The 14,401-nt window shown below is 41.0% G+C and overlaps 1 protein-coding gene across 2 annotated transcripts in view; it reads left to right on the top strand.

Annotated features, from left to right (window-relative positions):
* Nkain3 (sodium/potassium transporting ATPase interacting 3) overlaps nucleotides 1-14,401 on the top strand; it is a 593,086-nt gene that overhangs the window by 289,485 nt on the left and 289,200 nt on the right. For both annotated transcript variants that reach the window (XM_060386050.1, XM_060386051.1), the window contains exon 3: nucleotides 9,309-9,389. In XM_060386050.1, coding sequence (XP_060242033.1) covers nucleotides 9,309-9,389 — 81 coding nt within the window. The remainder of the gene's footprint in view (nucleotides 1-9,308; nucleotides 9,390-14,401) is intronic.

The raw sequence follows: 14,401 nt of genomic DNA, 5'->3' as shown, positions 1-14,401 counted from the left end.
TATACCAAGGACGACTTAAGGTTTGAAATCTGGTGATGGAAATTTAGGAAGCTAATAAGAAGTGTGGGAGCAATCCACATTTGGTTCTCCTGGTCCCAATTGGCCTCCTTGAGCATGCCATCTAGCCACCTAACCAGCACCCCTCACCTATAAATTATGGATGCTAAAACACCTTACAGGGTTCTTGGAAAGATTAAGTCAAATAAAGCATTTGGAATAGAGTTCTTGCTTTCCCGGGGAGACTTAGGAGGAGGTCATTCTCCACTCCCTCCAGGAGTCTTGTTAAGATTATAAATAAAATGATAAAAAATTGAGATGACATACACATTAAAAGAGAAAATGGTAAGAATGAAAATATGAAGTATTTGTCTTATAGATGTTTATCTTTAAAGATTTTGGCATATCTAAATCTTTCTTTTCCTTACATGGGAGGAAGGAAGCAAAATGAAAGAAACCAGAAAGAGAAGCAATGCCTATGACTCTGAAGGGAACCTTGTGAACTTATGGGGTGTTAGAATGGAAAAATAAAGGACATATTACACTCAATGTTCTCAAAGATTCTGCCTAATAAAGAAGGTTTGCTTTACAGAAGCTTTTCAGTTTCATGAGGACCCTTTTATTGATTATTGATCTTAGAGTCTGTGCTGTTGGTGTTCTGTCCAGGAAGTTGTCTCCTGTGCCAATGAGATCCAAGCTCTTTCCCACTTCTTCCTCTAACAGATTTAGTGCGTCTGGCTTTATGTTGAGGTCTTTGATCCACTTGGACTTTAGTTTTGTGTAAGTATGGATCTATTTGCATTTTTCTACATGTAGACATCCAGTTAGACCAGCACCATTTATTGAAAATATTCTCTTTTCTCCATTGTATGGTTTTGGTTTCTATGTCAAAAATCAGGTGTCCATAGGTATGTGGGAATTTTTCTGGGTCTTTGACTTGATTCCATTGACCATCCAGTCTGTTTCTATGCCAGAACCATGCAGTTTTTATTACTGTTGTTCTATAGTACAGCTTGAGACCAAGGATGGAGATACTTCCAGAACTTTTATTGAACAGGATAGTTTTAGCTATTCTGTTTTTTGTTTTGTTTTGTTTTGTTTTGTTTTGTTTTGTTTTTTTGGAGGGAGGGTGTTTTTCCATATGAAGTTGAGAGTTATTCTTTAAAGGTCTATAAAGAATTATGTTGGCATTTTGTTGGGAATTACATTAAATCTGTAGATTGCTTTTGGTAGGATGGCCATTTTAACTATGTTAATTCTACTGTTCCATGAGCATAGGGGATCTTTTCATCTTCTGACTCATCTTCAATTTCTTTTTTCAGAGACAATTTTATTTATTTATTTCTTCATATTCATATTTCTTTTACTTGTTTGGTTAGAGTTATACCAAGGTACTTTATGTTTTTTGTGGCTATTGTGAAGGGTGTTGTTTCCCTAATTTCTTTCTCAGCCCATTTGTATTTTGTATACAAGAGGGCCACTGATTTCTTTTTTTGAGTTAATTTTGTTTCCAGTCACTTTGCTGAAGGTGTTTATCACTTGTAGGAGTTCCCAGTAGAAATTTTGGGGTCACTCATGTATTCTATCATATCATCTGCAAATAGTGATATAAACGACAGCCTAAAGACTGGAAAAATATCTTCACTATCACTACATCTGACAGAGGGCTAACATTCAGAATATATGAAGAACTCAAGAAATTAAACATCAACAAGCCAAATAATCCAATTAAAAATTGGGGTACAGAGCTAAACAAAAATTCTCAACACAGGAATATCAAATGTCCAAGAAACACTTAAAGAAATGCTCAGCATCCTTAGTCTTCAGGGAAATGCAAATCAAAATGACTCTGAGATTCCATCTCTCACCCATCAGAGTAGCAAAGTTCAAAAACTCAAGTGACAACACATGCTAAAGAGGATGTGGAGAAAGTGGAACCCTCCTCCATTGCTTGTGGGAATGTAAACTTGTATGACCACTTTGGAAATCCATCTGGCACTTTCTCAGAAAACTGGGAATAGTACTACCTCAAGACCCAGTTATACCACTCTTGGGCATATATCTGAAAGACACTTAACCATACCACAAGGACATTTGCTCAAATATGTTCACAGCAGCTTTATTCTTAATAGTCAGAATGTGAAAACAACCAAAGAATTGATACAGAACTCAAATTTACACAATAGAATATTACTAAGCTATTAAAAACAAGGTAATCATGAAATTAGAAGGCAAATGGATGGAACTAGAAAACATCATCCTGAGTGAGGTAACCCAAAAGCAGAAAGACACACAAGGTATATACTCACTTACCAGTGGATATTAGCCATACTATATAGGATAAATGTATTAAAATCTACAGACCTAAGAAGCTGAACAACAAAAAGAACCTCAGGGAAGATGCCTAATCATCATTCAGAAGGGCAAACAGGATAGATACCAGAAGTATAGAAGACAGGGAACAGGGCAGGAGCCTTCCACAGAGGTTCTCTGAAAGACTCTGCCCAGCAGGGGATCAAAGCAGATGCAGAGACTCACAGCTAAACTTTGGGCAGAAGACAGGAAGTCTTATGGAAGAAGGGGGAAATAGAAGGACCCCGAGGGAACAGGAGCTCCACAAGGAGACCAACAAAGCCAGAAAAGCTGGGCCCAGAGAGGTATGCAGAGACTGATGCATCCACCAAAGACCATGCATAGAGAGTGCCTAAACCCCACGCTTAGATGTAGCCCATAGATGGCTTAGTCTCCATGTGGATTTCCTAGTAAGAGAAGAGGAGACAGTCTCTGACATGAATTTGGTTGCCGGCTCTTTGATCACTTCCCCTGGCCCACAGAAGAAGAGGATCCAGACAGTCCTGATGGGACTTAATAGGCTAGGGTAAGACAGTAAGAGAAGTCAGTGGGCCAGGGGAGAGATATAGGGAGAAAGAGGGAGAAAGGGTGGGACCAGGAGGAGATGAGGAAGGGGGGCTACAACTGAAATACAAAATGAATACATTGTAATAATAATAATGAAAGTTTGCATGTGAACAAATTATTAATCATGCTCATGACACAGAAGCGAAGAAGCAGAGTGATTAATCATTAAACTGGAAAAAGGGATGTGTATCCAAGGAAATGCTGAACTGGACTACAAATGCCAAGCATGGCTCTGGGAAAGGGGTGCTGGAGAGTTAGGGAGGAGCGTAGGATATTTGAGCTAAGGTCCCAGTCATGGGCTATGCCAGTTCTCCTACCCTAGGTCAAATATTCCCCAAGCCTCTGCCCATCTGTTCTCACTCCACCTTTACCACATTTTGCCTCTAGAGCCCTGGAATCTACCTTCTTCCTTCGGTACAGAACCCCTGAAAAGAAAGAACAATTTTATATGCATTCTTTTCTAGTCACTCAGGCCCAGTAAAGCATAATTTTCACTGTTTAATGAATGAATGGCAGCTATGACGTCAAACTTGTAGGCATTCTGTGATGATTCCAGCTCAGAAATCCTTTCAATGCCTGCCTCCCTGAGGATGCACACCACAAATCTCAGCTTCCCGACACTTCTGCGGGGAGCCTCACCCCTCCAGACCTTCATCAGGCATCTCAAAACACACTGCAGTGCTTCCTTTTTATCACATACCATAGTTGAACCACAACTGCAGTTTAACATTTAGATTGCAGGAGGTTTTATCTTGAAGTCATATCTGCTGTACTTCGGGTCCCCCTTTTATGTGACAATTGCACTTAATCCACTTCAAACTAACAAATTATTTGGAGCACCAGGTATGTGCTAAGAGAGTACTCAGAATCTAATAAAATGTGATGTCTGCTGCTACGACAATGAAAGTAGAGCTCAAAAGACAACAACGGGGTTAAGCTTCTACAATTTTCTGTCAGTAGACGGTGGTGGCCATGCTTGACCTCAAAGAATTAATCATCCTTGTGACAATGGCTTAGCTGAATGCACACGTGGAAGAAGCCCTTCAGCATCATTCACTAAATTTCTAAAATCCTCGGAGTGTGGATTCCAGCCAGAGAAATTGTGGTCCTGCGTTCGTACGCCTTTGCCCTTCTCTTGACAACCAATGTGCTTGGTTGCCTCCTCAGGGGCACATGCTGAACCTCCCATCTGGAGGGACTATTCTCTTTATCGTCTTAGGAAATCTTTAATCCTCTAGCTAAATGGTCTCTTCCTAAACACCTATCTCTACTTTCCCCTGGTCAGGACTCAGTGCCTGCTCCTAGCTGTTGGAACAGATTCTGGTCACGTCTCTGTCTACTTATCACAGTACCTGCCTCTCACCTGGTAGTCAGGGTGTGCTTGAGAGTAGGGTTGAAGGCACCCATTGCTCTGCTCTACGTGAAGCTTGTTTCAAGAACACTGTGTTTGAAGAAATAGGACATGAATTCAAGGCTTTTAGGTGAAATGACTTTATTTCATCAATTTCTGGCTGTTAAGCGTTGGAATATTTATTTGAATTATAGTTGCCATATTTACCTAATTTATAAAACCCAGTTCATAGACTGATTTTAGTAGTCAGAGTAGATGCGGCAGATTTTCTCTGACCTCACCTAGACCATGTCTTGATACATGGTTCAACTGTTACTATTCATTACATTTATTTTTCCCTTCGCTTTTCTTCCCTTACAAGTAAGGGGCATGGATGGAAGGTTTCAGTTAAGGTTCTTCTCACAAAAAAAAAAAAAAAAAACTAAACCCCAAGAGACAGCAGAAAAATGTACAGGCAAAGATCCTACTTGTTTCATATCGTATTGTGAGAAAATGTAGTAGGTTCATGCATGTGAGAAAAAAAAATAACTGACCAAATGCCCTTTATAAATATAATCCACATTTAAGACTAATTCTCAATGGTAGAAATACAGACTGGATGTGCATTGAACGTATGACAGGAGTCTACTGAGCGCATCTGAAAGACTCTAACTAGCAGTGTTTTCAAAGCAAAGACTCATGACCAAACCTTTGGCAGAGTACAGGGAATCATAAGAAAGAAGGGGAGTTAGTCTGATGGGGAAAGGATAGGAGCTCCACAAGGACCAAATATATCTGGGCACAGGGTCTTTTCTGAGACTGACATTCAACCAAGGACCATGTATGGATATAACCTAGAACCTCCACTCAGATGTAGCCTGTGGTAGCTCAGTAACCAATTGGTTTCCCAAAGTGAAGGGAACAAGGACTATTTCTAACAGGAACTCAATGACTGGCTCTTTGGCCTCTCCACCCCCGAAGGGAGGAGCAGTCCTGTTAGGCCACAGAGGAGGGCTTTGCAGCCAGTCCTGAAGATACCTGATAAAACAGGATCAGATGAATGGGGAGGAGGTCCCCCCTATCAGTGGACTTGGAAAGGGGCACAGTGGAGATGAGGGAGGGAGGGAGGGACTGGGAGGGAATGAGGGATCAGGACACGGCTGGGATACAGAGTTAATAAAATGTAACTGTTAAAAAAAAAAGAAATACAGACTGGAAAGCTTATAAAGTTTATTTCAATTACCAAATGCTGAAATAGCCTCACAAGATAAGGAGATGTTTAGGAAATCACACAAAACCATGTGTTATCTGTGAACGGGACCTAAAACATGTGTACAGAGTTTAAGAAAATGGGGGGGGGGCAGGGAGAGATTATGCATTGTTCGTTTTAACATGGAGAAGTTTCATTAGTCACACTTCAATTCTATCCAACCTACATAGATGCACAGCCTGTGGCCGTGCTCCATACTAACCAAAAGGTATTTGACATGCACTACGGTTAGCATGTCAACTGAACTGCTAATTAAAGCCTCCACAGGGTGGGGTGGACGGCCAGTCTTGGGAGAGATGACTCGGTAGTCCCAACTAGAAGAATGCATATCTGTGGATCTGCCGACACTCTCTTCGGCAGATCTGTGGTCCATGTGGCCTCTCAGCTGCGTACTGAAGCGTATCATTTATACCCCACACAAACCAAAATTCAGTAAGACAAGCATCATTCTCAATGAGCAATATAACCAGAAACTTTCTATCCCCTTCCCAAACAAAGAAAAACCTGTCATGTTCCTACCATGCGTGGCACATCAGTTACAAAATATTAAAAACTAACTGTCATTCCCAAAATATCTATATACATTAAGTACATTATTTAGTAAAATGGTCATTTTATTCATTTGTCATGTGGTGAGGTAAAACACTTAATGAAGGCTCCATTTACAGTGAGAACCCTTTTCCTAACATGGCTGCAATAAAGCCTACCAACCGAAGCATGCTGCCTCTGGAGCAAGCTGCCAGAGTTCACAGACAACTCTGACTCCATAGGAAATCAAAGCATGACCCATCCTTCGGGGGTTTAATATGGTGGCTTGAGTGATATGCCCCTTGGAGAGTGCCTTTGCTACAGTCAAATGTGTAGATCTGGACAGTTCTATCAGCAACTGTGAAAGGTCAGAAACATAATCTATAATACAACTATAATACAATGTTCACTAGATCCTTAGTCCCCTTCAGGCATTGTTTGTACTATGAGTTTTGAAAAGCTTTCTTTTTTTATTGTACCTTTGTTACACTGTGGAAATTCTCAAAACTTATAAGGTTAGAGTTGGATTGTAATAATTATGAGTTATATGGCTTTTCTTGGGATGTAGTACTGTGATAGAGAACTTGCCTAAGGTCCACAAGGGCCTGCTTCAGTTCCTAACATAGAAAAACCAAAATGAACAAGCAAAAGTCCTCAGGCTTCCTTAGAACTTTTCCTCCTGACTCGACTGTTGACATTGCTGGCCTATTGTGATACACTTTTGGTTCATCTGGTGCCCTCAAATTAGCAAAGCATCTATACTTTTTTATATTTATGAGGTATAAAAATAGCCCATTAAGGTATAGAGACTGTCTCTGACATGAAGTCAGTGGCCTGCTCTCTGATCACCTCCCCCTAGAGGGGGTACAGACTTGCCAGGCCACAGAGGAAAATGATGCAGACAGTCCTGATGAGACCTGATAGACTAGGGTCAGATGGAAGGGGAGGAGCACCTCCCCTATCAGGGGACTTGGAGAGGAGCATGGGAGGAGAAGAGGGAAGGAGGGTGGAACAGATCGGAGACAAGGGAGGGGACCGGATAAAAAGTGACTAAATTGTAATGAAGAAATATATAAATAAAGTTAAATTTAAAAATAGCCCATTAAGAATGTATTTAAGATCTTTTCAATGTCAATGAGAGTAGTTCCCGGTTGAATGTATTTGCAATATCTATAAAACACCTAAACCACCACAGCTTCTCAGTGCTCCTCTGACCTCTTTGAGAGGCTTTAGTGTAAATTCAGAGTGATCATGGCGCTTTCAGTTACTGTTTTCAAAGAGCAAAATATTCTCAGAAAAGAAAACGTGATACACACCTACACACTTTAAACACTTTAAAATCGTAAGTGGCAAAGACATAGTGAGTTGCCTCTTACAGATGAACACTTTCAGTAAACTTCTGATAGACTGTAGTTTTAATGCAATCATTTGACAGAGAATAAAATTTAAAAAGAAAGTTTTAAATTTATTTTAGGAGCAGGATACAACAGTTGCTATCTACTGATAAACGAAATGATTTAACACACATGCCTGTTTCAACAATTTATAGATTTTTCCAGCACAGTAAGGTGAGCATGAACACTATCATATTTCATCAGTCCATGATCCTGACAGCACACGGTACCTCCACTTACGTAGGACTCTGCGTCTCCATGCAGGCGTATCATCTGCACTATGTTAAATCAGGTTGATGCTCTTCTTGATGCCTTTTACCTCTCCTAGCAGGATGTGAGCTAAAGGTATTGTTTTATAATGGAAATCTGTTGTTTGTGAGCTCATTCTGTTAGTTATTAATTTCTTGGATTTTAAGCATATCTTATGTGGATATACTTTTGTTTGATACAGAATCATGTGCTTTACTCTCAGGAAAATAACACAACAGAAAAGAGTTTGATAACATTACTCAAAAATCTAGTTTCAGAAATCTTCATTCAGGAATATGGAAGTTCTATTTCTACTAACGTTCTAAAATTAGACAATTTTCTCTTACGAATCGGATATGTATCTGTCTAATCTATCACAACATTTAGATATATTTCCATTGGTTGGGAGATAGAAAGATAGAGAAACAGGTAGTACATAGATAGACAGGTAATAAGTAGATTAATAGCTCAGGAAAAACTGTGTAAGTGTGTTATCTTGAAAAACTAAAGCACAGAAAACAGAAGTCCTATGAGCACTTGGATTTAACTTGGACCTGAAAGTCAGAAAAGGATTTTAGTAGTCTAGGATTCTAGGCATCCAGTAAACACAGTGGGAAGCATTGTCTTTTAATTTTATATTTTATTTTTATTAATTACAGTTTATTCACTTTGTATCTCAACTGGAGCCCCCTTCTCCATTCCCTTCTAATTTCACCTTCCCTCCCTCTTCTTTTCCTATGCCCCTCCCCCAGTCCTCTGATAGGGGAGGTCTTCCTCCCTTTCCATCTGACCCTAGCCTATCAGGTATCATCAGGACTGTCTGCTTTGTCTTCCTTTGTGGCCTGATAGGACTGCTCCAGCCTCAGTGGGAGGTGATCAGAGAGCAGGCCACTGAGTTCATGTCAGAGACAGTCCCTGTTCCTATTATTGGGAAACTCTCTTGGACACTGAGCTGCCATGGGCTACTTCTGTGCAGGGGTTCTAGGTTATCTCCATGCACAGTCCTTGTTTGGAAAGAAATCATGAAATTTGCAGGCAAATGTTGAGATCTAGAAAAGATTATCCTGAGTGAGGTATCCCAGAAGCAGAAAGACACACATGGTATACACTCACTTATAAGTGGATATTAGACATATAATATAGGATAAAGATACTAAAATCTGTACACCTATGGAAGCTAATCAAGAAGGAGGACCTGGGTAAGATGTTCAATCTTCATTCAGAAAGGCAAATGAGATGGACTTCAGAAGAGGGAGAAAATTGGTAGGACAGGAACCTACCACAGAGGGCCTCTGAAAGGCTCTACCCAGCAGGGTATCAAGACATATGCTGAGATTCATAGCCAAACTTCGGGCAGGGTGCAGGGAATCTTATGAAAAAAGGAGGAGATAGAAAGACCTGGAGGGAACAAGAGCTCCACAAGAAGAGCAACAGAACCAAAAGTCTTTTCAATTTTTAAACCTCAGCTTACCCGGAAAAAAAAAATATTTATTTTTCCTGAACATTCTTTATTTCCTCAAAAAGGACTTATATTTATTGACATCTCTATTACTGATTTATTTCAAATGTGTGGTTTTGATCTCCACTTTTTTTCTCCTCTTCTCCACCCTTTCCTTTGCAGTATACAGTGTGGACTGCCCTCTGGGTCACCTGGAATGCGTTCATCATCTGCTTTTATTTGGAAGTAGGTGGCCTCTCTAAGGTGAGTTTATCGTGCCTCGGAAATGCGCTTCAAAAGAGCACAATTATATATTAACTATCATGATATGCATTTGTACTATTATACTTGAGTGGTAAAATATAGAACACTTCGACATGGTACTAATTGAAAATAGCTGGCATGTGCTACATACCTGTAATTGCAGCCCTCGGGAGGGTAAGACAAGAGGATCACTTTAAGATCATGCTTGGCTGTGTAGTGAGTTCAAAGTCAGCATCTGCTATATGGGACCTTGCTTTAAAAATAAGTAATGTCTGTATTCTATCATGAGAAGGTGAACTTGGAGGACTGCACGTGAATATAAAGGAATTTCAAAATCATGGCTTCTGTTTTTGTTAGAGTGAAATTGAGATTTGTCTTCCAGTGAACTCTTGTGTCTCTTTGATGAATATATAGTATGACACTGACCTTGGTCCTATGTAGAAAAGTAAAATAGAAAAGGGGTTGTAAAGAATGGAAGCTCTATGGATTTCAGTGGAGCCATGCTTACTAACATATGAACATATGAACACATGAACTAATGGCTGTTCTGAGGTTCTCATCAGACAGGAAACTCTGCTCTTATTGTAGCACAGTCCACATGTTATTTCTGTCTGCTTAATATTGTTATTTTCATCAGGTTTTCTGAAAATATGTCTTTTGATTGTTACAGAAATATAAAAACGAATTGTTTAATTTTTTAATTTTAATTTTATATTTTTCTTCACAATTTATTCATTATATATCTCCCGATTAAAGCCCCCTCCATCAACTCTCTCCATTCCCACCCTTCCTCAGCTCTTTTCCCCATCCCCTTCCCCTAGTCCACTGAAAGGGGGAGTTCTCCACTATTGCCATCTGCCCATAGCTTGTTAAGTCTCATCATCTGCCTGGATCCTCTTCCTCCATGGCCTGGCAAGGCTGCATCACCAGGGGAGAGTGATCAAAGAGCAGGCAACCAAGTTCATGATAGAGGCAGCCCCTGCTCCCCTCACTCAGATATCTACATGGAGACTGAGCTGACAATCAGCCATGTCTGAGCAGGGGTCTAGGTCCTTTCCATGTGTTGTCCTACTTTGTGAGTCTCTGCAGGACCCCCTGAGTCCAGATCTTTTAGTTTGGTTGGTCTCTTCATGGGGCTCCTGTCTTCTCCATGTCCCTCTATCCCCACCCCTCTCTTCCTCCATAAGACTCCATGCACTCTGCCCAAAGTTTGGCTGTGAGTCTCACCATCTGCTTTGATCCCTTGTTGGGTGGACCCTTTCAGGGGACCCTCTGTAGTAGGCTCCCATCCTGTTTCCTCTCTTCTGCCGCTTCTGGTGTCTATCCTGTCTGCCATTCTGAATGAGATTTAAGCATCCTCCTTAGGGTCCTCCTTGTTGTTTAGCTTCTGTAGTTGGCTATCCTACGTTATACAGCTAATATTCACTTATAAGTGAGTGTATACCATGCCTGTCTTTCTGTTTCTGGGTTATCTCACTCAGGATGATCTCTTCTACTTCCTTCCAGTTGCCAGAAAATGCCACGATTTTCTTGTTTTTAATAGTATTCCACTGTGTAGATGTACCACAATTTCTGAATCCATTCCTCCATTGAGGGACATCTAGGTTGTCTCCAGATTCTGGCTATTACAAATGAAGCTGTTATGAAATACTTTCCTCTGTGATCCTATGAAAGCATCCTAACAGGGCCAGCGTTGTCAGTGATGGTGGCAGCAAATGTTGGTTCTGTTAGGTTTATCACATATGGTAACTACGTATGCTTCAAAACAACTCTGAAAAATGCATAACAGCCATCGTTTGCTCAGCAGAAGTCTAATTGCTGTTGCTGCTCAAGATTATTTTGTGAACTGCCCTTTGTAATTATTTTTCTAACCTCTATTTGCAATTTTGTTCTTGTTCTTGTTTTTAGCTTTTTTTTTCTGGTTCCCTTTTATTGGACATTAGTTTTTAGGGTACAAAAAAGACTTGATCAGGATGGGAGCTGGGGAGGTAGTCATCTTCAGGAGTGCAGAGAGACCCCCATATAGGCCCCTCCCTGACAATGCTTGCATCACTGCTCATGTTTGAGTTCCTTGTAAAAAATATCAATAGCTGGAAAGCACATAGCATCGCCCTGAGCCCAGTAGGTTGATGTATTTGTCGTCTTAGTTATTCATTTTAACCCATTCAAAAATCCATCAAGCTGTCAATACACAGAGTCGGTGATAGGATGTGTGACTGAAAAAGAAACAGTCTTAACATTTTCTGTTTACGTTTTTTCCAGCCTTTCTGGCTAGCCACGTTTAATCTCAAACGGAGCCTGCAGGAACCTATTCTGAAAGAGTATAGCTAGGAACCCTTGACAAGAAGTGCCCCTGCCGAGCATCCAGCAGGATTCTGTTTTCTAAGAAACCCCTCATCCGTGTGTGCTAGTTTGTGTACTAGGCTTGTAACAGAGAGTTCTCTGTTTCCTGCCAGTCCATAAAGCATTTCCGTAATTACCCACTTTAGTAGATTAATAGAAACCACCGGGACCTTGAGGTTTACCAGAACACATTCTGGAACAAAAACCCGTTGAGCTATTTTTCCTGGGGAATTACACGGAAAGGTTTATTTATACCAGAGAGACGGTACAGCAACAGGCCAATAAAATAGTTCTGTCCAAGTCCAGCTTAATGACCCTGTGTCACCCAGGGTTTGCAGAGAAACAGGATGGCCGTGGTGCGCATATCTTACAGAAGGAGTTTATTATATCGGCTCACACCATTCAGGCTGGGCAGGCAAAAAAGGCCATCTGCATGCCGCGGAGGCTGAGAACATGGCTGTTGCTCAGTCCGTAAGAAGACGTGCCTCAGCGGTCCCAATCTGGATAGTTACGGGTCTTCGGTCAAAACCAAAAGGCCAAAGAAGCCAGGCTCTGATCCCACCAAAGAGAAGCGGCAGTATGGCAGCCGTGGAGGAGATGAACACCCCAGCCAGGCGGGCGGGCGGGCAGGTGGCCGGGCGGGCGGGTAGAAAGCAACAGCTCCTCCTGCAGACTGGGCTGCTCCTGGAGGGGCTTCCCTCCGAATTTAATCCTTCCAAAAAAAATAGCTTATAAATTACAGAGATGTCTCCTGTACTTGACCCCAGATCCCAATAAAATTGACAAGATTAACGGGGACAAAACCCATGACCTTTGGGGGATTGCTTACAGGTAAGACAAAGGCGGCTGCAGGACTGAAAAGTCTCACTACAGCATGAGTGACTCACAAAACCGCCTCACTGAGCCTGGAGTTCCTAAATCAGTCACGGGCAATTTACACTCCTTTCTCCCCTCGGCAGTTGCTTCTTGTTTGTGTAACTTTGCAGATGGGCCTTGTGAATCCCATGAGTTTGCAGAGTATTCTGGTGTTAGGAGTTGTGTCTCCCTGCTTCTCCCAGAAAGAAATGTTTCTATCCCCAAGGAGTCTCACAACAGCGTAATGCAGCCATGACCATTCAGGCCTTTACAGCCATTGAAGCAGGACAGTCTCCCCAAGCATGGTTGGATACCATAAAAAGCTAAAATGTTACGCTCAGGATGTGAGGCTAAGCACTGCACTCAGGGTCAGCAGCTTTCGACCCAGAGAAGAGCATGTCTGATTGCATGCGGGTTGATACCCCAGGTCCCGCCTCTGAGAAAAAGGTATCAGTCGGGTGTGATGCTCTTTGGGTGGATGACACCTAAATGAACATCGGTACAAAGTCCCAATTTATTTCTAATATCAGAGAGCAGACCTCTACTCTTGCCTGATGCGTCTAAAACAAAAAGGGGGAACTGTAGAGAGCTGCGGAATGCTATGCCTTAAAGATGAAGCTGGTTTCTGCCTTCCACCTTCCCGATGGTGAGTGCTCTCTGTCACAAACAACTCCACATTTGGCTAAGGCTGAGGATCTGGCTTGCTTCCATGTATGTGGACCTATCTGTATTGCCCACGTGGCACGCCTGGGTTGGCTACCCAGAGGCTATTTAAGCTGTGGGCTGGCGTTCCCCAGGGTCAGAAGATTGTTCAAGGTTCCTGAATAAACTGCATTGAAAAAAAAAAAAAAAAAGAAGAAAGAAACCGCTGTGGAATAGACTCTCCCTGCAAACGCTGCACCCAGAGTAGTCTTGTTTTGTGTGTAAGCTGGGAGTCATTCCACGGCGAGAACACACAGGGAGGCGGGAAGCCTTTGCTTGGCAGACAGCGCGGTGATTGAAACCAACTCTGTGGAACGTCTATACCTGAGCATGAATAGACTCCGGAAGGTCTTTTTGAAAATCAAGGCAAACAATTTGAGATAAACTACAAAACATGGTACAAATTTAGAAAAATTTAAAGTAATTTTAATAGTAAAATTTTAAGACAGTAAAATAATTTTAATAATAAAATAAAATGTTAATTAAAAAATAGTAGATTTTTATGGATGATCCAAACAGTGCAGAGACTACACATTCAAGCAAATACTACTAAAAAAGAAAGTTAAAAAATATTTACAGCCTTCCATCTGAAGATAAGAGGAAAATGACCGAGCTGTGTAGGTGATCCCATACTTCGTTGCTTTAGGTTAATAAATAAATGAACATTTAACATTTAACTCAAAGATAGAAGAAATAGCAACTCAATTCCCATTGTCAATAAGGAGTCATAACTATAAATGGTACAGACATAGAAAAACACTGTTTACTTTGGCATTTTAAATGAAATTAATTGATACCTTAACAAAATAACAGCAAAATTAATATAACCAAAAATAGAAAAAAATATCCAACCCAAACTGAGCATTAAATCATTTTCAAAACAAACCAAAACAAAAACCTCAAGCCCACACACAACCAGGAATAAACCATGAAGTAGCCATATTAACCCCTGTGTCACCTTTTTAGATAATGGAGGATAAAACCTTTCCACGATACATTTGTGATCTCACATGATCCTGGCATTACATATTATGTGGGTGCTTTGCTGTCACTGAAATCCTACCAGTCCAGGTATCTCCCAGGAAAAATTATATTTTAAAGTTAATTTACAT

This window comes from Meriones unguiculatus, chromosome 6 (genome assembly GCF_030254825.1).
Source record: "Meriones unguiculatus strain TT.TT164.6M chromosome 6, Bangor_MerUng_6.1, whole genome shotgun sequence".
In the NCBI taxonomy this organism is placed as follows: Eukaryota; Metazoa; Chordata; class Mammalia; order Rodentia; family Muridae; genus Meriones; species Meriones unguiculatus.
Note: the sequence above shows the minus strand (reverse complement) of the source record. Positions and strands in the feature narration are given on the sequence as shown.